Genomic DNA, 22,705 nt, shown 5'->3' on the forward strand with positions numbered 1-22,705 from the left:
AGCTGTATGCCATTTCAAAAGTGAAGATACACCTTTGGTAATATCTAATAAGGTTCATAAAATGTGAGAAAGCTCAGTGGACATTCATCTTGTGTTAGACACAAAGCTGTGCCTTTCAGTACCTTCTAATATGGCATTATATGTTGCAGCACAAGCTTTGGAGAATGTTATTTTCAGAATTGACAACAAATACATTTTCAGCGAAAGGTAGTTTTTGTACTTTTCTATGTGAGATTAATTTCATCTTCCACTGGAAGGCAGTCTTTGTTTTATTTTCCTGCCTTTCAGTGTTATCTGTATAGCTACAACAATTATCTTTAGCTTCTTGCAAAAAAAGTAGTTTTTATACACTATTTGTGTGTAGTTAGGAAGCTTCTTCATGTAGGAGACTTTGTGGTTTTGTCTGTTTACAATTCTTTCTGTGAATTATCCGTGTGCACAACTGGATACTTCTGTGATACTTAAGGTGATTTTTTTTTTTTTAGGTTAGGACCATTTGCATCTGTTGCCTGTCACTGATATGTTAGTTGGTTAGTATGGCTTTATTGTGCTGTTGTTGTTCAAGCAATACGTTTGTAGACCTTTTCATGCCTTGCAGACCTCTCAGATAGGTAGGAGAGTGCTTTTAATTTGTATATGTACATTAGACAGTTTATGTGGTTAGATATGCTAAAATCCCTGGGGGAAAAAAAAAAAAAGGAACTTCCACACTTTCATATTCTTAGCTTCTGAGGGAACTAACTGATTAATTGTGTGCTGAGAGTTTTTCCTGTATTCCAGTGACTGAAATAAAACTTGTGTAAACACATGTTTAGGACTGTGTAAATAAATGCAAACAGCCTTGCAGCTGAAGCCTGCAGTGTGCCACAAGGGACAAACAGTATATTTTTATTTTTTTTTGCCTCTCACCCTTGAAAGCTGACAATCTGGCTATTGCATCAAATTATTTTGTGCCACCTCATTGGAAATGTAACAGTGTTTAAATTGTGTTTCACTTGCCTGCGCTTCCTTTGGAAACAGAAACGGGGAAATGTTGTATTGTGAGGGCATGTGGATATGAATGACTGGGAGAAAATTTCTGTTAACAGAGGAGAAAGAAAAGATGATGTATTTGGAAGTGGAAATGGGAAAGAAAATAGCATTAGGAAGAAGCGAAAGGAGATACCTGTATTACTTAGTGTAACCCCAGTTTCTTTTTCTTCCACAGAGGAAGTGAGGGATCCTAGCCACTTTACAGTTCAAATCTCCAAGGTGAAAAGTTTTTCACGAGGTTCAACATGATATTTAAAGAGAGGTTATAGTTCAAAAAATAATAAATGAATTCAGGAGAGTTGAGTATCCTTTGTTACAAAGAAGGTCAGACTTGATGGTCATGCTACTCTCTCTTCTGGCCTACAAATCTTTGTGTAGCATTGTTTGTTTTTCGTTGCCTTGTCTCCCTCTTGTGGAACTGGAGTTTTGGTCAGTGTGAGCTTTTCCCTTCTTTATCGCCTCAAGTACAGCTCTTATCTTGCAACTGAAATCAGTAATGGGTAAGTTTGAGCCATTGACCTGATGTTACAGCTACATGTTGAGCTGGAGACGTGGAGAGACAGGGAAGGAGAAACACTTGCAGTTGATGTGACCAACTGATAAAAATTGACTTTTTTTCTTAACATAGTTGGAGATCTCAGAGAAATGCAGCTCAGTGAGAATGCTCAAATTGTCTTGGTGCTTAAAAGTGTAAAATAATAATGCATTTCAATCATATGAAGAGAAATTGAGAAGGGCGAATGCTCTTTTTTTTTTTTCCTCAGTTCTTCATACAAGGTGTATACTTAGTATGTTATCCTTTCAGCGATCCTTCATTTTTGTTCCAAATGTTTTTGCCCCTAGCAGGTTTTACTACTGTGAAATGTACACGGACTGCTTCTCAAAGTGATGCAATCTGACAGGAAATCAATATATTTTTTTCATACTAGATTTGAGGATGCGATTGTCATAATCCTCATCTTAAACTGTTAATAGGTGAATACTAACCTTGATTTTTATCTCTATTTATATCCCTTAGTAAGAAATGTACTTTTCACTTTGTCCCTGCTCTCTAGAAGGGGTTTGATGTGGAAAGGGAATACGTGTGTGTTAGAATTGGTTATCTGCAGGTGCACCTGTGGACGGATATTCCTGCAGATGGATTCTGCTGTTGCGTGGTGGTGTCGTCTTCCACAGAATTAGACTTCTGACTGAAAAATTCTTTAAAATTATCTAATTGGGATGCTAGTTTAGGTAAAGTAACCCCTCATTTTTTTGAAGCAGTAAGTGCAATTACAGAAATAAAGGCTGGAATGGAATCGTTGCCATTTGCTGAGTGTTTGTAGTGTGGATACTGAAGAAGTCATCTGTGTTGCTTCAGTTGCTTTCAGAAGTCAACTGTGCTTCAGTTTTACAGTTTCTGGCAGTCTGACTTAACTTTTTGTGCCTTTGGTTTTGTGAGGAGAGGATCACGCCCTGCCTTTGAGTTTGATGGTGTGTAGGCTCCTTAATTTTGTTTTTAAGTGAGACCAGGTGAGGATTCCCAGCTGGAAAACGTGCGGGCATGTTTATGGGGACGCCTCTCCGGGTGTTCAGTGCTGGACAAGACCTCCTCTTGTGAATCTGTGTGCAGTGACCGATGACTTTATAACATAACCCGCAACGAACGACTCCCGCTGAGGTACCGGGATCTTAAATTTGGGGTTTTGGGGGATGTGTCCCTAACGACACCGCCCGGCGGGCTGTGACCCCCTGAGGAAAAAAACAAAACACACACACAACTAACGGTTTGCTTAGCCCGGCTGTGGGGCGGGCGGGCAGGCAGGGCGGCGGCGGGTTTGATTAATGTAATTGGATCGTTTAATTGTGGTTGTGTTGTGTGGTACTGTGGCGGCTGCCGCTGGCCGGGGCCGGTGGCGGGGCCGGGCCCGCCCGAAGTTGCCGGGCTGCACACCTCGGCGGGGCCACGTGACCGGGCGCGGCCAATGGGCGCCGCCGTGATGTCAGCGGCCGGGCGCTGCGGGGATGCGGAGCGGCGCGGGGGGCTCGGGGCAGTCCGGCGCGGCCGGGCGGCGGAGCGGCGCCATGGACGAGCCGGGCCTCCTGCGGCGACGGGGGCTGCAGGTACGGGCGGCGGCGGCGGGGCGGAGGCGGCGGCGGTGCCGGCCCGGGCCGTAACTTGCCCGCACCTGCCTCGGCGGGGCGGGGTGGGGCGGGGCGGGGCAGGGGGGGGCTCGGCGCACACCTGTGGGCGCGCGGCGGAGCGGGGCTGCGAGCCGTTACGGCCGTTACGGCCGTTGGGGCGCTCCGTGAGGGGAAGGGCTGGGGCCGGGGGGGGGGAGTTGAGGCGGTGACGGGACGGGACGGAGGACGGGGTGGGGGTGGGGGGACACAGGAGATTTTATTTTATTTACTTATATATTTTGTTTTCCCGCTGATTTCGGATTGCCGGCCCTTCTGTGTCAGAGTTGGTTAGAAAATAATTAAAAAATAATAATAATAATAATAAAATAAAATAAATACCGGGACATAACGGTTCGCCGCCCGCCGTCGCCCTCCGTGAGTGACTTTTTATTTATCTATTTATTTTTTTTTTATTATTTATTTTTTCCCGTCGAGTCGGAGAAGCGGAGCGGAGCGCCGGGGGCGGGCAGCCCGCAGCGGTGCCGTGCGGTGCCGTGCCGTGCCCCCAGCCCCTCGCCCATTGTTTTGGCGAGAGCCCCTCGGCGCGAGTCACTCCGGGCGATGAATGTACTTCCTCTCTTTTGTTTCCCTCCGCATCCGCAGCGTTTCAATGGGAGAAGGAGGGGGGGGGTAAGGGGAAGGCTCCCTGCCTTTGGGATCGCCGTTCCCAAGCTGTGCGGAGCGGCGCAGGGCGCCCGGGGCGCGCTGAGCTGGCGAAGTTGGGCGCTCCTCGGAAACCAGCCCGTGCTGAGCCGTGCCTCCAGCTCCACGCCGGTCAGAGCTGGCGGAGGGGTGCTGAAGGGAAATCCGCCGTGCTAGCTCGCTTAGGCACATCTGTTGGGACTCGGGGGCCTCTCCGTGCTACGAGAATCTGTCAGCTTTAACTTCTCGTGTGACGGCGTTTGTCTGTGGAGAGTGAATAACTTTCTTCATAAAAGCAGTTTCTGAGACTTCACTCCTTCAGATCCTAAATCCTTTCTCTTAGCTGACTGTGCAGTGGAGAGGGGACTCTCAGCTGCAGGTTGGGACTCTCTATGACAGCTTTTGAAAAGACTTGAAAGTTTTGAGAGGTAGATCTTACAGTGATACCGGATTTCCTTCTCCTAAACCTTGTGTAATCCATTGAGTAGTGTAAACCGGATTTCTGCCTTTTGACAAGAATTGAACAGCAGTCTGTACTGCTTAAGGGGTAACATAAAAACCTTGTTGTGAAAGCCTATTGTTGAGTTCTGCAAGCACTGCTGTTGAGTTGATTTTTTTTTTTCCTCATCTGTAACTTTAATCGAGTAATTTTGAGTGAATACCATAAATATTTAACAGAATGCTTTGCTTACTCCTGCACGTGCTTAGCTAGCTCTTTAATTAATAGTACTTAAAGCTATATCATGAATAATCTGAGTGCAAGAAAGACCCCATTCATACATGCAGTGTGTGCAGTAATAATTTTTAAAGATGTGTACCTCATTTTTATCATTAGTCTTATTCTAGGGTAGAAAAAAATAACCGGTTGTCAAAAGTGTCCAAGTTGACATGCTGTCATCTAGAAAAAGATGGCAAGGAAGAGATCCTATTTACACTCAAATTTCATCTACTAGTCCTTTCACTGAATCTGTTTTCCTGTTGTCCTCTCACTCCTCTTCTGTTTCTCTTTTTTTTTTTCCACCTTTATCTGTTCATTCAGTTAGCCTAGAGACCAGTATGATGAATTTCCAAGCTGGAAAGCAGATCATATGACACGACACAGAATGTAGTCCCAGTTTAATTCTTCTTAGTAAATACTGATTAGATGAAGTCCCTGAGTTGGATTCTTAACTGACATTTGCCCTTCTTTATAATACAAGCCAAAGTAATGAATTTTGTTACTGTTTGTTACTTAGTAGTAGTAGTAGTGTGTTCTTACTGTTTAAAAGAAAAAAACAGTTGAATCTTCTGCCAGTATATTGTTCTGTGGAAGTATCCCCTGTGTCTTTTGCCACTTCTTTTTAACATGTTACTGGTATTTTCCTTTAAAGCTGTTGAGAATATTCAGAACAGGATTAAAAAAAAGGTTTCTGGATTAAGACTGTCCAGAAGTAGTTGTGGTCAGCTAACTTTACTTCATGTGACTGTCACTTCTAAAGGTTAGAAACAGAACTTCTAAAGCAGATAAATCTGCTGAAAAGCTGTGTGGTTGCTTAGTTGAAGGTACATGTAAATTCTGAGTTCTGCAAAGTGTGAGTTTTTCTAATATAATCCAGCCATATAGTAAGAAACAGTAGATACTTAAAAACTGAATTTGTGCAATTGCCATTTTTTCTGTTTGTGCACAGTTTGCTTCAAAGCTTGGTTTACAGGACACACAAACCATTTCCTTTTAGATGGGAACCTGATGTAGTTGTGTTTGATGCCATGTACCATCATGCTGTGTTTAAAAAAAGCCAGGAAGCAGCTTGAATTGAGTCTCAAAATGTAAGCTGTAAGTAGATGTGTAGACCTTGGTAATCTTTTTGTTTGTTTGTTTGTTTTTTGTTTTGTTTTGTTGATATATATAAGGTTTTTATGGAGTTTAGGCTTCTAATAGAGAAACTGAGCCCTTCATTTGTTACATCCTGAGTACGTATAGCAATTTCATTTTACTAGAACATCTTTCTTTTATGTCTAGTTATTTGTTTTGGTTATGTTCATAGAAAAACAAAATCTTCTGAATGTAGAGATCTGTACTATGTATTCCTTTACAGTGAGCAGATTCTAGGTAACGGCTTCTTAAGCTTTAACTACAGGAAAAAAAAAAAACACACAACAACTTTATTTGAAAGAAAAGACAGGAGAAAATTGATCTTCAACTTCTGAAATGCTAAATATAATTTTGTATGGATGGAAATAAGCATCTCATTTAAAAAAAAAAAAAAAAGAAAAAAGGCAGCTATCTACTTGCATATTCTGCATCACAGATCTTGATTACGTCCTGCTATGAGCTTATTTCTGCTTTCTTCTGTGAGTTTGTCTGGTAGGCATTGATCTGAAGCAGAATGTTTCAGATGGCCTTAAACAACAGCTCCAAGCCCCTGTGATGGTGGCTACAGGTAACACGCAGTTCATTTCTTTGGTGAGAGGGATGTGGGAGTGTGGGAGAAATCTTACAGTCAGATGCAGCTTCAATCACATTTGTAGTGCTGATGAATGTTTCTCTTTTGTTGAACAGATGAGTTGGGTGCTTCAGGCCTTCCCTTTTTCTTTTGCTAATTTCAGTTTTGCCTGTAAGTGGCTGGTAAGCAGTGTCTTATAAATCTTGAGGTAGTAACATGAGCTTTTTTTTTTTATTAGACTTTTAGAGAAATTGACCAACAGCAGACATATCAGCTATATGTGAAACCTCTCAAATGTCAAAGAAAATACTGTATTTATTTATTTTATTGTCTTCAGCTATATTTTTTTCTGTAAACGCTGCTAAACTTTTGCAGGCTTCTTTCAATTTGGGATGGTTGTATTGCATAAAGTTTGCATAGTTAATATTGTATATGACATGGAAAAATTTGCAATTGTAAATCTTCTAATACTCTACTTAATGCATTGATTTTTTTTTTTGGGTGGGTGAGTTGAAATAAATTTCATCCTTACATTTGGAGTCATTGCGGTACAGATGGAGACGGGCAGTGTAAATGAAAATGTGGTATAAATGCAGAGTTGCTATTTTTGTGGAACTGGTGAGTCAATTTATGTGAATTCCATGTTCTTTCTGGAAAACATGGCAAGGAGCACAGTGACTGTGGCCTTGACTATTCCTTTCCTCCACCTCCAAAACAGGAAAATAGTTGTCTTTTATAGACACTTTGAAATATTGTGCGTAGTGCCTAGACCTTTGCAAGAAGTAAAACCTTAAAGTTTTTCTCCAGGTTCTTGCTTATCAGCTCTCCTAAAAATGCGTTCTGAGAAATCAAACAGAAAAGTAATGATTTCTTAAGAAAAATGACCTTCTCTGTGGCTCCTAAACAGATGTGAGTTTCTGGATTTAGGAGGCTTCATGAAAATAATTCTTTCTGACTGAAATATTGAAAGATGATGTGAAGAAGGGTCAGCTGGTAAGCTGTGCTCTGGAAGAGAAGAAAGGAAATATCATTTAGACTGTAACTGTCTCTTGAATGCTGTTCATGATAGGGAATATGTTCTCGGAGCAGTCTGCTGAGGAAAAAATGGTGATAAAGGCTGAAGACTTTCTGCTCTTTCTCTTCAGTCTGCAACAGAAAATGAGTATAGATGAGGTTCTGGAAAGATTCTTCATATTTTTCACTGATTTTGAAGCAGGGTGTGCTTCATCCTGCTAGATGTGAGGAGTTGTGTAGTTGAGAATCAGATCTGATTCACCAACTCTGCTTCTTGGTGAGCATGTGCAAGAGTGGTGGAAGATTGAAAACAAACAACAACAAAACAAAAACAAACAAAGAGACCCACCACAACTTTTTAATTTGCATTTTCACATAGATTCAGATTAGTTGAGGGGAAGGCAGGATGGACATCTTCTGGTGTTCTGTGGGAATAGCTTTGTGCCTGCACTCCGCATTCATCCTCCACTTTTTGCTTCTATCCAGTCCTAACACTGCTTACTGAAGGGTTGCTACTCTGCAAAGTAGTGCTCAGAACAACCTAAATTGTGACACTTCTTCGTTTTATGTGGTGTTTGCATGAGCATCGCTGTAATCACAGGTGTATAATGTAATCTTTTTTGGTATATTGGTAAATTATTATTTTTCCACTGATAGAGCCATCTTTAGTTTCAAGTTATTGCAGGTAGCTTTACAGAAAGCAGGGTATCTTAGGTCTATTTTGGTGATGTGTTCAGGTTGGAGTACATATTTTATTTGCTTAATTAGTGGTAGGCGGTGGTAGTTGCTGTTAGAAAGCAAAGACCAACTTTCTGAGAGAGGGGACTCTGGTGTAAAGAATGCTTTTCCTCTCTTCATTAGCTGACACTTTTGTGGGGTCCAAAAGAGTGTACAATCTCCTAATCAGTTAATTTACCTCTATTTTCCAGGCATTCATGCATTGTTACATGTTTGTCAGGTCTTCTAAAAGGCCTTGTGTCAGACATATTTTGCTATTCTTTGAGCTGTGAAAGCTTCCCTGAAGGGGTTAACCTTTTCTACTGTCTTCTCTTAGTATTGTGGTCACTTTATTTCAGGGTTTGAAATAAATAAAGCTGCTTGCATTTGGAGCTAAAATAATTGGCATGGGGCCAGCTTGGTGTCTGTAGCCCATATCATGCTTCTCTCTAATGCCTTTTGATAATTGCAGTAATGTTTCTTGATAATGTCTACAGTATGTCGCAAAGCTGACTGACTGTTTTGTGTTAGGTTTGGAATGCAATGCATAAGCTTAATGTTGCTTCATGTAAAATACTTCAGTGAGCTATGAAGTGGAATCCGTAATGATTTGAACGGAGCTTGGTCGTGTTCTATGGGTCATAAAGGAAACCAGTTCAGGTGTCCTCTGTGCACTAGTTAGCCCCTGCTTCTGAGTCACAGCTTACCACTAAAATCTGTAGTGTTTGTTTGTTTTCCCAGCAACTTTAGTAATAACGGAGATCGTATCTGCATGAAGGATAGGAACTTATTAAAACAATTTTTTCCCAATTCTGTGGTTAGTTCTTAGTTTGACAGATAATTTTAACAAACTCTTTTACTCACTGTCACAGCTAATGAAATCAGTAATTTTCCATGTTGTCATTTTGAAGTTCTTTGTAAGATGCTTAATTTTAGTGTAGTTTCCCATTAAAATTTTGTCTGTGATGCCACTTTGTGTCATGTTTGATATGATTTCTCATATTTGTTTCTACTTGTTGATGTGCTGTGTTTACTTTAAGTGTTAAACTTTCCATTTAAGTTGTGGATTTTTATCAAAATTGCTCACAGACTTTGACATGCTGTTAATTCCTTTCCCCAATAGATTGAAGCAACTTTTTGCTTAAAGCAATGCCAGTTGCCCAGCTGAATGTTAAAATTACATAAAAACAGAAACGATTGTGAAGATCACAAAGCAGAAAACTCAAAACTGCAATTTGATAGTTGCTTTTAATTTTATTTTCTTGGCTTCACTTTGTCCACTTTAAAATAACATTGACTTCTTCCACCACTGTATCTTTACCTTCTATAAGACTAGTAAATCAGAACAACAGCTTTTCCTATCAACAGCTCGTGACCTTTTTAATGATCTTCAGTTCTTAGTTCTCAGCTTCTGCTCTTGTGCTCCTGTTGCTCCTTTGTTCCCCCACCTCTCCCTTTAAGTCTCCCTTGACTTTAGTTTTCAAATTTAGCACTCCATGGTGGAATGCAGCAACTGTGATTAGTTCTAGAAAGGATAACTGCACTCAGTGACCGCTCCTTTGAGAACAGGTGTGCTCTTCAGAGGGGCTAGGTACTGAGCTTCTACAGAACTAGTGTCTACAGAGCAAATTACATTTAGAGTAGGTTGTTCTTTTTGAAATTCCTTAGTTTTGTATATATAGCTGGCTTAGTTTTCATAGGGATATTAAATAACGCTTAGATGGTGTGTGGGTATCCTCCCCCCCAAACTTCAAAACTCTATCAAAGCAAGGGAACAGGTGTGTTGAAAATCCTGAAAGAATTTTTAATAATTCCTGTCAGAAAGAGATCCAGTTTAGTAGCAGTGTACAAAAATTTAAGCCTTGTACATATGCTACAAAGGAAAAATATCAATCAAGTTCTGTAAAATGCTAAAGTAATCAAAACCATAATCTTACAAAAAGTAGTAAGTGGCCTTAGTTAAAAGATGGGGTAACCATTCCTGTTACCAGACAATGTATGTTTTCCTGGTCTTTATTTTCAGCTCTATGGAAACTAGTGAATACACAAGATACCTAGTTTATACAATGCACTACAGTCTAATATGTTGTTCTAGAGTTAAACGTCATGCTATAATTCTTTTGATAGTCTTTTAGCCCTTGAAAAGTAGAACTTATGTGTACATATTTTTTGTGTAGTTGAATAGTCTTGGCATTATGTACAGGTAAAGGATGCTATATCAGAAGTGTGTGTGTATATATAAAAAACAGAAACATGTCTGAAGATGCATTTCAACTATTGAAGTTTCTCCTGCTGTCCCACAGTGCAACTTTTTCTTCTGAGGTGAAAAATAAGGGATATATGGTAAAGAAAAAGGAAGTGTATACAGTATTTTTGCATTTACTGCTACTTTGAGATTTTTTTTTTTTATTTTATAGTTTTTTAATGTGTTTTCTCCTGCTTTAAATTATGCCAAAAGGAGGAGGATACCATTTGAGTTGTTCTAAAAAAGATAGTTTTTCACAAGTTCTGCAGGTACATTAGGGAATCTAGCAGTCAGAACTTATGTGCAGAAGAACCTGAAAATACTCCCTATTCTCTTATGTTTTCTAAATACAACACTCACAGGCACAGCTGAAAAATTTGGGTTATGAGTGGAAAATTGATTTTCGGAATCCATTGCCCCTTGTGAGCACAGTTTCCTAGTTTTAAATTACTTCTTTTTTTCTTTTTTCTTTTTTTTTTTTTCCTCAAGATTTTAGTAAATGTAGAGAACTGCAAGAAAGGAAGGAGTAATGTATATAAATGTATGTGTGTGTGTGTGTATGTGTATATATATATATATATATATATGAAAGATTAGGAACATCAAAATGCTTATGACTCGAAGTAAAACCTATATTTTGTGGTACTGTGATTCTTCATTAGCTCATGTGCTGTTTCCTGGTTTTGCTTCTTCAACCCACAGTGGTGTGTGTTTGTGTCTGTACATAAAAAAGATGATACTAGTTTGATGTAGATGCAGGGGTGATCACGTAACTTGTGTTGTTAGACTGTATGTCTTGACTGTTGAAGATGATGAATAGCTTCTGACACTTGGGCATGAAGTTGATTAGCATTTTCTTATTTCATCACTTTTTCCTTGAATAGTTGTTTTTGTCTGTAAAGTGCAATTTAGGATTTCCAGGGCAAAGCAGTCAAAACCTATAGTTTTCCTGGGGTTGGCAGCAGAGGAGATTGGAAATAAAGCCTGTGGAGTTAAAGCCTGTATGTTGTATTGCTAGGTAGGAGATGTTACTGCCTTTGTATGCTTTGCCTTGTACCAGTGGTAAGAAATGTAACTAACAAGGTTATTTACAGGATGGCTGCAAGAAGCTCATTGTGTTTGTACCTGTTCCTCTCAAGTTAGTAATCTCAGCCTTAGAGAGTGTGCCTGCTAAGCTGGTGAAAACTCCCAATTGTGTGTTGACTCATCTGTGTTGCATTTCTGAACTTATTTTCTCAAATAGCTCTTGTTCAACTTTCTTGTCTGTTCTCTTAGGACCCTGCATAGATCTTCATCTTTCACCACAGGTTTCTTTCTTGAGTCTTTGTATTTTGGTTTGTTTATGCTGCTTGCCTTTTGCACTGCCAGTAATGCCAACTTTGTTTTTCTGTTATTTGTCTTTTGGCTTTTGTTTATACACCTTCTTTGTAGGTTCTTACTGAGACTACAGATGAAAGCTTGTGTATTTTTCAGCATCTATGATGAGATTGTGGAAGAAGTGATCTCGGTGTCTCTTTTTTATGAAGTACTTCTGGATTTTTAAATAAAATTGTGACAAAACAACCACCTACGTTGTGCATGCATTTCATTTTCTCCCCTTCTGTTTCTTTGTTTTTATTCGCGTGTTTAGGATCAATGTTGTTATAATGGTTTCTATAGCACCTTATGCCCCTTGCTTTATTTCAGCAGTAAGAGTGGAACATTCCAGTTAATTTTTTAGCACTACTGCAAACCACAGTAGTGTGTATTTTTTGATTGTCTGTTTCCCCCTAAAGACAACCTCAATTATTTCAGTATTGTTTCTCTCTGATGTAGAGTCTATCTGACAGATCAATACTAAGCTCTTCTGGTGCCAAACCTGGTGAAGCTGGCTAGGCTTATAGGTATGTGAAGCGCATGCTCTTGTCTTTAGGCTCTAACAAGACGCAGGGAGAAATTTCAAGTGCTTCTACACTGTGTTTCTGCCAAAGGGCTATTCTAGAAAAAGATACTGTTTAAAACGCCTATTTTTTTCATGTGTGTTCTCTCTAGCGTCACTGAGGAAATGCAGTAATCAATGAGAATCCTGTCAGATATTCATTCTTTCCTTTTTCTCCTTCAAAATACCCCAATGTTCTTTGTTCAAAGAAATACTGTAATGATTATTTGTGTTCAACAGGATGTAGTCCAGGAGATGAGAGCAGTGCCATAACTAGCAGTGCTAATGGGAGAGCATCCGGCAGACTAATGGGTTAGACTGCCAAGCAGTTTGAACAAAACTGTTAGCTGTGCGTTTGTTACACAAATTAACTTCTTAATTGTTACACAATTAAACTTCTGTGGTCATGCTGCAAGAATGGGGTACAACAAGTTACCTCAGATGAGTTACTTTATTTGCCAGTAGTTTCTGTTGCTGGATGGATTAATTGATGCAGGATACAGTCCTAGCCTCTGATTTCAGTTCTCGTTGGGAGGTAGCTTTCAAAGGTGTGGTGTTTTTGTTTTACAGTTTGTAATGAAAGCTAGAATTGTAAAATACTTTTTTTTATTGATTTGAATTCTGGCCTTGGCCATAAGGATTGCTCAGAATACCAGCATGAGGTTTTTGTCAAATAACTGATGGCACATTACTTCTCTTTTTCTAAATTCTGTGTTTTGATGGAATCTTTATTATATGCTTGCTGTACTGTGTGATGGCTTTCTTGAAAGAGTTTTTCTGATGAACATGTAGAGCTTGGCACAGAGCCTAAGTATTATATTGAAGGTCTAAATTGAAGACATTAGAGATCAGCAAGAAATGAACATCTTATTAGTTTAACAATAAAAAATAAAGAAAAATAATAATAAAAAACATTTCACACTTCCTGAATCAAAAACTAAAAGGGAAGAACTGTGATAGAATTTATAATGCGGTCTTGCCTCCGTAGTTGGCTTACTGTATTGCCTATTGTCTGAAGACCTCAGTCTATTTTCAAATCACTTTTTTCTGTAATTCACAGTTCTTTGGTGAAGTTATAGAGACTAGGATGAGAGGAGATATTGGCATGAGAGGTAACAAAAATGCAGTGAGAGGCTTGCATACATTCTTGTGTTACACCATATCATCAGAATGTGAAGTTCAAAGCTTCTGAACCTCTGCTAGAGTAGTTTGGCTCTGTCTAAATTAATCCCTTCAATTTTGTCATCAATCTGTCACACTACTGCACGTCACTTCAAGTAATTTGATTTTCAGCACTTTATGTCTTTTAAGTATTGGTGTGTTATCAGCGTCATTTCATTTAAAATTATTAGTTGCTATCATTTTTCTTTTTTAAAATTAAAAAAAATATTATTTTCTTCCTTCTTGTTTCATATCAGTTTTTGAAGCAATCAGCTCTAAAATTGTATGCAGTTTCCCTTCTTCTTTGCATATTCTGGTCCTCTAGTGCTCTTTCTGAATATGTAGGACTAAGTTATCTTAATGCCTTGAAGTTATGGGAAAAAACGCTCTGAATGCCTGTAAAGGCAATATTCCTTTTCCCTTTTTCATAATAGTGAAAAATTGATTAACCAATCTGCAGCCACAACATTGAAAACTCAGAACGAATTAACCTTTTGCATCTCCCAAGATCTTTGTTTTACTCCTTCCTGGTGTCTTGTTATCATTGAAATATGGATAGAATTTCGTTTTCTTTGGTAGTTTGAAGCACAGGGAATTAAGTGATTTGTTCAAGACTGCAAGGCTACTAGTGACCTTGAATTTCCTGATTGTCTCAATATCAAGATCTTATGACCTTAAAACAGGCCATTTTGTTTAATACTAGCTATCACATAATACAGAGGTGTCAAAGTTATATCTTCCAATACAGTTCAAGAATTTGAAACAGCAAGGAGAAAGGTGGTATGTATTAAAGGGCATAAAAAGGCTATGTAATACCTGGAGAGACCCTACCTAATTACCAATCCTTTTTTGTCAAAAATGCATTGACAGAGGTAGTTTTGGCAGCGTTCAAAGATCTGTTCAATAGTAACCAATATAAGGAAAACTGTGTATGAAGAAATTTTACTGCTTGTGCAATATGTTGACTTTCTGCATTGACATAAAACTATCAGAACTATAACTAGATAATATTACAGGTTGAATGTAATGGTACTTGCAACGATGCTTAAGTTTTTAGTAATGTTAGTAAAAGTTTAGACTGTGTGTATCTATCCTGCAATATTTACTGCTTCCTTTGCTACGTCCTAGAATTTTCAAGCCATCAGAGGCTGAATTGACTTGAATTGATTATGGTGCCTTGCCTCCTTAGAGGCAATAGGGAAAAAATCAAGCTAAACAAATCATATCCTAAGACAAGATTTTTGCTTTTAGATTTCCTATTTGCCGTGTTTCTTTGTTCCTTTGCATTTGTATTTTCTCTGTACTCACTATTTCGTTTACGCAGCTCTACTAAAAAGTAGAATAATGGCAGAATGAAAATTTCCTTTGGTGAAGGATTTTGTCTTTTAAAATTTGAGTTTGTAATATGTTGGATCTTAAAAAGTTTATGAATATGTGGAACATTTCAAAATATGCAATGTTGCAGTTTGATATTTTCCCTTTTTTCATCCAGTCACTAAAACTGTTGTTTTGTAAAGTACTACTATCACAGAAGCATAGAATGGTTTGGGTTGGAAGAGACCTTTGAGATCACCCTGTTCCACCCCCCTGCCATGGGGAGGGACACCTCCCACCAGACCAGGCTGCCCAAAGCCCCATCCAGCCTGGCCTTGAGCACCTCCAGGGATGGGGCACCCACAGCTTTTCCGGGCAGCCTGTGTCAGTGCCCTCTGAAGAATTTCTTCCTAATATCTAATCTAAACCTACCCTCTTTTAGTTTAAAGCTATTCCCCCTTATCCTATCACTCCACTCCCTGACCAAGAGTCCCTCCCCAGCTCTCCTGTAGGCACCTTTAGGCACAGGAAGGTCACTGTAAGGTCTCCCCAGAGCCTTCTATTCTCCAGACTGAACAGCCTGTCTTCGTAGGGGAGGTGTCCCAGCACTCTTATCTTTTGTGTTAGCACAGTCCCATGTTTCATTTAGAAAATGGTGAATGGCAAGTTTAGTGACTTTTTTGCAACCATTTCAAGATAAAATCTGTTAGAGTCAACTAACTTTAGAACCTATTTTATTTTGTTATCCAGTAAGACAGTACCAAAATCTATAAGGATAACTATTTCAGGACTTTTCTGGACGGTTATTTTTACCATTAGTTACTAATTAAATAGAGAAGGAGGGATGGTCTTGGTGGGTGCTCACTCATCCTAGGAAAATAAAACCAGCATTGCCTTATTATACCAAAAGGAAAGGGTTTCTCTTAAACTTGATTTTTAGGGGAAAAGTGTAAAATACTATGTTACTGCAGAGTATGCAGCCTAACTTTCTTTGTGAAATGATGTTAAGATTTTACATCTGTCTTTGATTTCTATGTAAAGTCACTTTACAAAGAACACTGAGGCCACCTGCAGTATCAGTGTGTGCTTGAGTTGTGTAGCCACCATTTTGAAGCTGGAAGTGAAACCTCTGGTGCTGGATCCAGAAATGCCAGTCCTAGGGTGCTGTATGTGGGGCTGTTGTCAGCAGCAAGCCTGGAGCCCTGTGTGCTGTGCCAAAGAGTTGGTTTGTTGGATGTCCTCCTCAGTAGACTGTGTGCTTGGTTGGCGTGTCGCTAATGTCAGATGGGGCTTGCCTTTCTCTCCTAACTGGTTTGCCTTCCCTCGGTGGCTTTTGTGACCGTACACACACATCCCCTTCTGTTCTTCAGCTGACAGTTAGCTGACAGTCTTGGTATGCGTGTCAGGATAAAGTACAGCTTCACTATTAGCTGTGTTAGCTCAGCAATCTGGATAGAAACAGTATTGTGATTACCCTTCAGATGATGATTTCAGTGTAATAGACTAGAACTGATAATGTAACAGTGCTTTAGAAGACATGATGCAGGTAGTAAATGGTGGCTTCCATAATTTCAAAGTTTAGATGTTCTTGTGTTCTTACATTTACATCTGTGCACATAGTAAAGCTTTCCAGAATTAAATTCTGCCTGCTGTTGACAAGGAATGTTAACATTGCAGTGTAGTGGAGATGGATTTTCCAATTTACTGCTTTCTACATTTACCATCTTCGTTAATACCCTTCTGAGTGTAGCTTTTTGAAGCTTTCTGTCATGTAAACTGTGGAAAAAAAAAATCAAAATGTGTTTAAAGATATTGTTTTTTTTTATAGTGGCTAGAATTTCCCTTCAATGTTTATTATTAATTAAACACACATTAACAGTACAGACGTCTTGCTGATTTAATGAAATTGCTGGTTAATTTAGCAGAAATTAATATGGTAATTATGTAGCAAAAGCTCTTACATGCTTGAAACAAACTTTAATTTTACAATTATACATTTGATTAAAAATGCTATGTAACTGACACAAGCTGTCCTGTTATATTTTTATAACACTGTAGTTCTTACTGATACATTTCAGCGTGATTTTTCTGAAAATGAAAGATATATTGTACTTAATTAAATTTATGTAAAGCCTCATTAAGCACTGATATTAACTACAGGCTTAGATCCATTTGTAAAAGCAGCGTAATTCTGAGTTCAGTTGATTACTGATCATCTGATCTTGCACCTGCTGTACTTGGTTTCTTTGTAGAAGGTGACTTAACATTTCACTTGGTTATCTTGCATTGTTACTTAAAGGTATCAAGCCGTTGGGTGTGAATCCTGCATTCTGTGTATTGTGAAGTTACTAGGAAGCAGCTGAATGTACTGATCAAGAGCTGTGTTTTATGTATTTCACCATTGTGTGGTGGGTTGTGTTTTTTTTGTTTGTTTGTTTGCTTGTTTGGTTGGTTAGTTGGTTTGTTGCTGGTGTTTGCTCTAGAGAAGTGTGGATTGTAGAGAAAGACAGTGAAAGGATTGAGGCTGAGACTTCCAGAGTAATCTACTAGCTGTGGACATGGTGTGCTGTGGCTACTTGCATACGTGAAAATCTGCAAGAATAAGCTGCTTGTTTCACATCTCTCCCTTCCTGCCCAGCTCAGTGCGTCTATGAAGTTTTTTATATCTTAATATTTTTGCTTTGTGCATATATAGAAATTAAAATTGTTAATCACCTTGAACTGACCTGACCTTTACAGTTATGAGTCAGCAGTTCTCCTTTGATATGGGGAAGAAAAACACTGGTTGCAGTGAACTAATTTAGCCAGTGTTTCCTGATCTCTTGTGAGGAGTGCCTTTAACATGCTTATGTGATGTAGGGAAGGGACTTGAGACTTGACCTGTGCTTTGAAATTCAGGCTTTAGGTGCAGACATACAGCAGTGTATTATGCTGACTGCAGATCAGCGCTGTGGCCTTTGACTGATCACAGCTGGTCAGGTAACTGAGTGGAACAACTGCATCTAGTATGAGTGGCTACAGGGCAAGAGGTAGATTGTGGTGCATAAAAGATATTGAAGGGTATGGTCTTAACAGTTGACAGTGGGTCTTGGCTGGGAGCCTTTGCTCTGCTATGGATTTTGCTAGATGTAAATGTAGAGGTGCTCAGGCTGGAGTGTAGGACACTGAAGGGTGTAGAACCTAGGGTGCAGTTGTGTCTTGGGGACATAGCATGGGGCTCGTCTTGGATAAAGCACACTTGAAGATCATGGTTCAGAGAAGGTGCTCTTGAAGAATGGGGTTTAATACGACGATAACACAAAAACATTGAAATAGACCTGCCAACACTGTCCAGCCTGGTGTGGATGAAGTTGTTGCTGTGAATTTTGTCTTCAGTGCTTGCTGCCTGCAAATCTATCAGGTACTGGTTGTGGTGTTGGTTGGTATATTCATCTCCCCTTATGGAATGCTGCCACTGTTGCTTCCGAGCTTGGTCTGGCAGCTAATAAAAATGGGGTGAAAAGAGAGGACAGTTGTCACTTCTATTTGGAGATAGAAATCTCTTCATGGTAAGAGCATGTGCCTGTGACACAGAATTCAGATGCTTTTGGTATCTCTGATTACTCTGCTATCAGCGCTAACTGCTCTTACATGGAAACTGTTTTTGGTAGTGGTGTTAAGTCCTGTATGTAGCTTAATTGGCTTACCAGCCTATGCAGCCAAAATCACATTTTCTCCTTCTCCTGCCTTCTGGCTTCTGTGCCTTCAGAATTAAACTATATTGTAATCAATGCTTGGTGGTGCCCCTTTTCTCTATTGTGTTTTTTTTTTTTTTTTTTTCCTCAGAGACTTCTGTTTTCTACAAGGTTATTTCTTGGACTGCAAACCTAGAACATGAAATAAGTCTCTGACCCTTTCTGCTTCCTGACCAGTTTTCTGCATGCCATCTACCTAAAATGCTTTCCCTTGGATAGGGATTACTTAGGATGCTGCCATTTCTCCTCCATTTGCCCTTGGTGACATGAATCATGCTGGCCTTTGTGAAGAGAGAGTTTTCTGACTGTTGCTTCTGTTAACTGATCAATTGCAGCTGACCTGTTCCTCTGGAAAGGACATTCACCCTGTGAGGATATCGTGGATCCACAGTATGGCTTTGCTGGTAGTAACTGTACAGTTTCTCTGAATGCATTGCATTTTCAGTGTGCGGGTTTTCTTTTTTTTCCTTTTCAAATGAAAGGTAGTTCTGCCTCTGAAACACTGACCCTGATCCTAGCTTTTTCTTTCTCTGTGGTTTGTCTGCCCTTATTAGACAACCCTGTCTGGAGCAGTACATACAGCTGATGTGTGCATAAAGAATTTTTTATCAGCTGGAGTGTAATACCAGGGGGGTGTAAGGTTACGATGTAATGAGAAATGCATTGAATTCTTCCATAGTGAAAGAACTGCATTCTGTTTTCTCTCTACTCTCACCTTTGTTCTTATCTTTAATTCCAGTTTTGTTTCTTGCATGCACTGTCCTGGCAACTTCTGTTAACAATTGCTGATCTCTGTTGTACTTTCAAGTTATCTCTGTCCATATGTTAAGTCCCAGTGACAAACATTCATCCTTATTTGAATTTGCTGACAATTTCATTATAAAGAGCTTTAGCAGCAGTATGGCATAAGAACTCACCAGTTTAGCTGTTGTCATCGGTGATCAATTTCACAATAGCCCTATTCTATCAGCTTATCAAACTGGCTGACCCTGGGAGCAGGTATGACCCTTCTGACTCTGTATGAGCTGTGTGTAACCTGGATCACTTCAGTATCCTGTTTCACAGGATAGAACTACAAATTTGGTACAGATTTGGTATGGGGAGCAGTGAGGTCTGTCTTCAGGGTAGGAATGAGCTAATGGGAGACCTGTGGAGAGGAACTCCTGAATCTGGTTATTGTTGAAGTCTTCTTGGTGGGGACCCGTGGCACAACTTGCACCATAACTCATTCCTTGTCCAAGCAAGTGGTGGAGCTGCTGGTACCAAATGAGCAGCAGAAAAGTGGGTGGAATGTATTTATGATTTAAAACTAAAAAGGAGATATCCCATGTTCTTTTGCACAGGGGATAATGAATCTGGAATCTTTTTTAAGTTTCACTACCTGGTAGTATCAAAACTACTCTGCAGTCTAGCAGTGTGTCACGTATCTGTTGATGTTAATGTCGTAACAAGACAGTACTGCATCAAGTCTACCCATCTGATTATTTTGTGCTAAAAAACTGAGCTGTTAGAATATATTCTGATTTAGAATCTTATACGGTTTTAACATTCCTGGTATCATTAGAGGCACAGCCCACATATGCATTTTAATAGTCTGAAGATTCATTCCTTTGTCATAGGAATAATCACATTGATTTAGTTCTACTTTTATGCTTGTGAAATGACATCTGTGTTATAATGGGATTTTTCCTGGTGTAAACTGTCTTTTTGTCAAAGCTCTGGACTGTTCCTGAAGTACATTCTGAAAGAGAGACAGGAAGGAAGAATAAAATGCCAGTAACAGAAGAATTCCCAGCTTCCCAGTTTGGTACAGGATCTCATGTTACATGGGTTAATGTAATATAATGTAATGAGAGGGAAGGTAGGGCCTCTGAAGATTACCACTCTTGCTAGCTAGTGTCAAGAAAGAATTAAGTTGACCTTATGGTGATTCCAAGCCATAATAGGAAGGAAGGAGACCCTTTTCAGCATCCATTTTTCAGCTATATTAGTTTATATATTACATGGTAAAGGAAAAGGCATGATAGTGTGGTTGTTTTTTTTTTTTTTTTTTTTTTTTCCCCTGCTTAAGGGGGCATTGATGCACTACAAAGATTTTGTCTGTGATAATGCTCCACTAAATTACTTGGGCAACTGAATAAAATTATCAGGAATTACTACGGCTAGGTTACCTTATCACTTCTACTTTTGGGAGATGCTCTTTAAACCTTTAATAAGCTTTTTTTTTTTTTTTTATTTTACCTAGAAACATAAGTCATTTTTTCTGCTGTGTTCATGAATACTTTGCTCTTTTGATTGATTGTATTCCAAGGAATTTCTCCTACTTTCTTATTGGATGTCAGGGAAAGGTTAAAAGATAACAAATTATATTTGCTGTGAATCAAATTTTTGAGTACTACGTGCACACTATACTTGTGCTTATTCTTTTACATAAAATGGTTTCGTATTCCAAAAAAATTAATCAGAAGACTATTTCAAGTTTTAATTTTTCTCTGGATGGGACTAAGAGTGTTTCTTTTTATGGCAGTTTCTACCTTTTAGTACTATTATTCACTCTGGATTTAGAATATTGTGTAATGGAAGGACAAATAACGCTTTAAAAGCGGTGAGAAAACTTTCCCATTGTATTGGTAACCCTATTTACATTGAAGCAGAGGACAGAGAATATTCATTATAAATGTATCAGTGAAAATGGTATTTCTTTCCTTTGAAATACTACTACATTTGTTTGCAACTGTTCAAAAGAAGAAGACCCTTAGTAAGGGGCTAGGGTAGAGAAGATTTTTATCTTTTGTGGGCTTTTTCCTTTTTGGAGTTTCTTACTAAGCCCTTGTGTGAATATTGTAGCAACTTACGTGCTTGGAACCTACATGTATAGCGCTGTCAGTGCTCTAGAACAGAAGTTCACTGTCTCCAGACTCGTCTCCTCTCTTGTCTTTCACCATTGGCAAACTCTTCTGCAACTGTAACCAAATGTTTAACTCCTTCTGTAATTCTGACTCTATTAATTTGGGTTAGTTTGCACTACTCGCTATCTTTTGTTGGCTAAATATGACATAACCTTCCTGTGATATGTATTATCTTTGACTGTTTTCACCAGATCTTTTTGAGTTAGAGCTGGGTTTGCATGGTGTTATACTGAGAGTAGAAGGCTTTTTGTTAAGGAGGGATAAAAATTATGTTGGGAAAAGCAGAGTCTTGAGATCAACAGAAATACTTGACAAGTTGAAGTGCATTTTCCATTAAACCAGTGGATATCTTTTCAGAAATACAAGCAAGTCCATCTTACATTTGTAAAAATGTTCCGATTCTTTTTTTAGAGAAGACTCTTCAAAGGAATTATATACTGGCTTTGAAAGTGAGAAAGAGAAACAGTCATGAATTTTCATCCTGATTTGGAGCAGGCACTTGACCCTTATCTTTTCCCCATCAGATGCATACTTTAAATAGCAGACTGCAGTATTTCTGCTCGCAAATACAATGAGTGGCTGTACAAATTGGAATGTCTATAGAGAGACTGAGACAGAGTATTTAAAATACCTTGGTGAAGAAACAAGATGTAAATCTTCTGTCTCCTGAGTATTAAGCAGGTAGAGGATTTTGAGCTAGTATCTCATATCCTGGAAAAATCATCAGCTATTGTGCTCTGTGGGGTATGGACATCACTGGGTAAATACCTTTTGACTTTTTTTTTTTTCCAATTTCAGTAAGAGTGCTCATGTTCTGTAGTAATTGTAGCTTCACTTTCTCAGTGTGTACTTAAAAAAAAAAAAAAAAAAAAAAAAAAATGGTGAAGAGAGTACAGAACCAAAAAAAACCCACCACCTCTGGTTAATTCGTATGCTTTGCTCAGAGACATTATTCTAAAACTAGTTTAAAAATATTATAGGCAAATATTTTATAGGCAAATATGGGCAAACCCAATATTTAATTTGTTTTTGACTAGTTGGCACAATTTCTCAGACAACCTTAGTGTTTTGAGACTTCTTCCTGCACTACCTTGTATTTCTAATGTGTATGTTAGTAGAAAATGCTCTCGCTGAACTCCAGCAAAAGCAGTGGTGTGTAGAAGTGTTTATCTTGTTATCACCTGTTAAATTATAAGTAGTCGTAAAAGTATAAGATGTTGTTAAGATTTTTCTGTCCCTGGAAAAAACACTTCCAGTTCTTCCATCAGTGTTAATTGTTCTGACATATTTTAATATTGGTGATAGAGTTCTCCATTCCTCCCAAGATTTAGTCTGCTTACATCACTGTTTCTTGTCTTAATCATACTTCTGCACTACTGTACGGAAGTGTTGCTGGCAAATATAACATGTAAATGATGATCAGTTCTGTACTT

At 38.9% G+C, this 22,705-nt stretch overlaps 1 protein-coding gene across 3 annotated transcripts in view; it reads left to right on the forward strand.

Annotated features, from left to right (window-relative positions):
* Window positions 1-22,705, forward strand: part of MAST4 (microtubule associated serine/threonine kinase family member 4) — a 300,676-nt gene that overhangs the window by 94,994 nt on the left and 182,977 nt on the right. Inside the window, exon 1 of one of the 3 annotated variants that reach the window (XM_082783235.1) lies at window positions 3,058-3,135. The exons of 1 other annotated variant lie outside the window; for it this stretch is intronic. In XM_082783235.1, the coding sequence (XP_082639361.1) occupies window positions 3,097-3,135 (39 nt within the window). In that variant the 5' untranslated portion in view covers window positions 3,058-3,096. Of the gene's footprint in view, window positions 1-3,057; window positions 3,136-22,705 lie in introns of those variants that run through there. One more of the 3 variants, XM_082783233.1, reaches the window with a different exon arrangement.

Source organism: Aythya marila (assembly GCF_965140915.1).
Source record: "Aythya marila genome assembly, chromosome: Z".
In the NCBI taxonomy this organism is placed as follows: Eukaryota; Metazoa; Chordata; class Aves; order Anseriformes; family Anatidae; genus Aythya; species Aythya marila.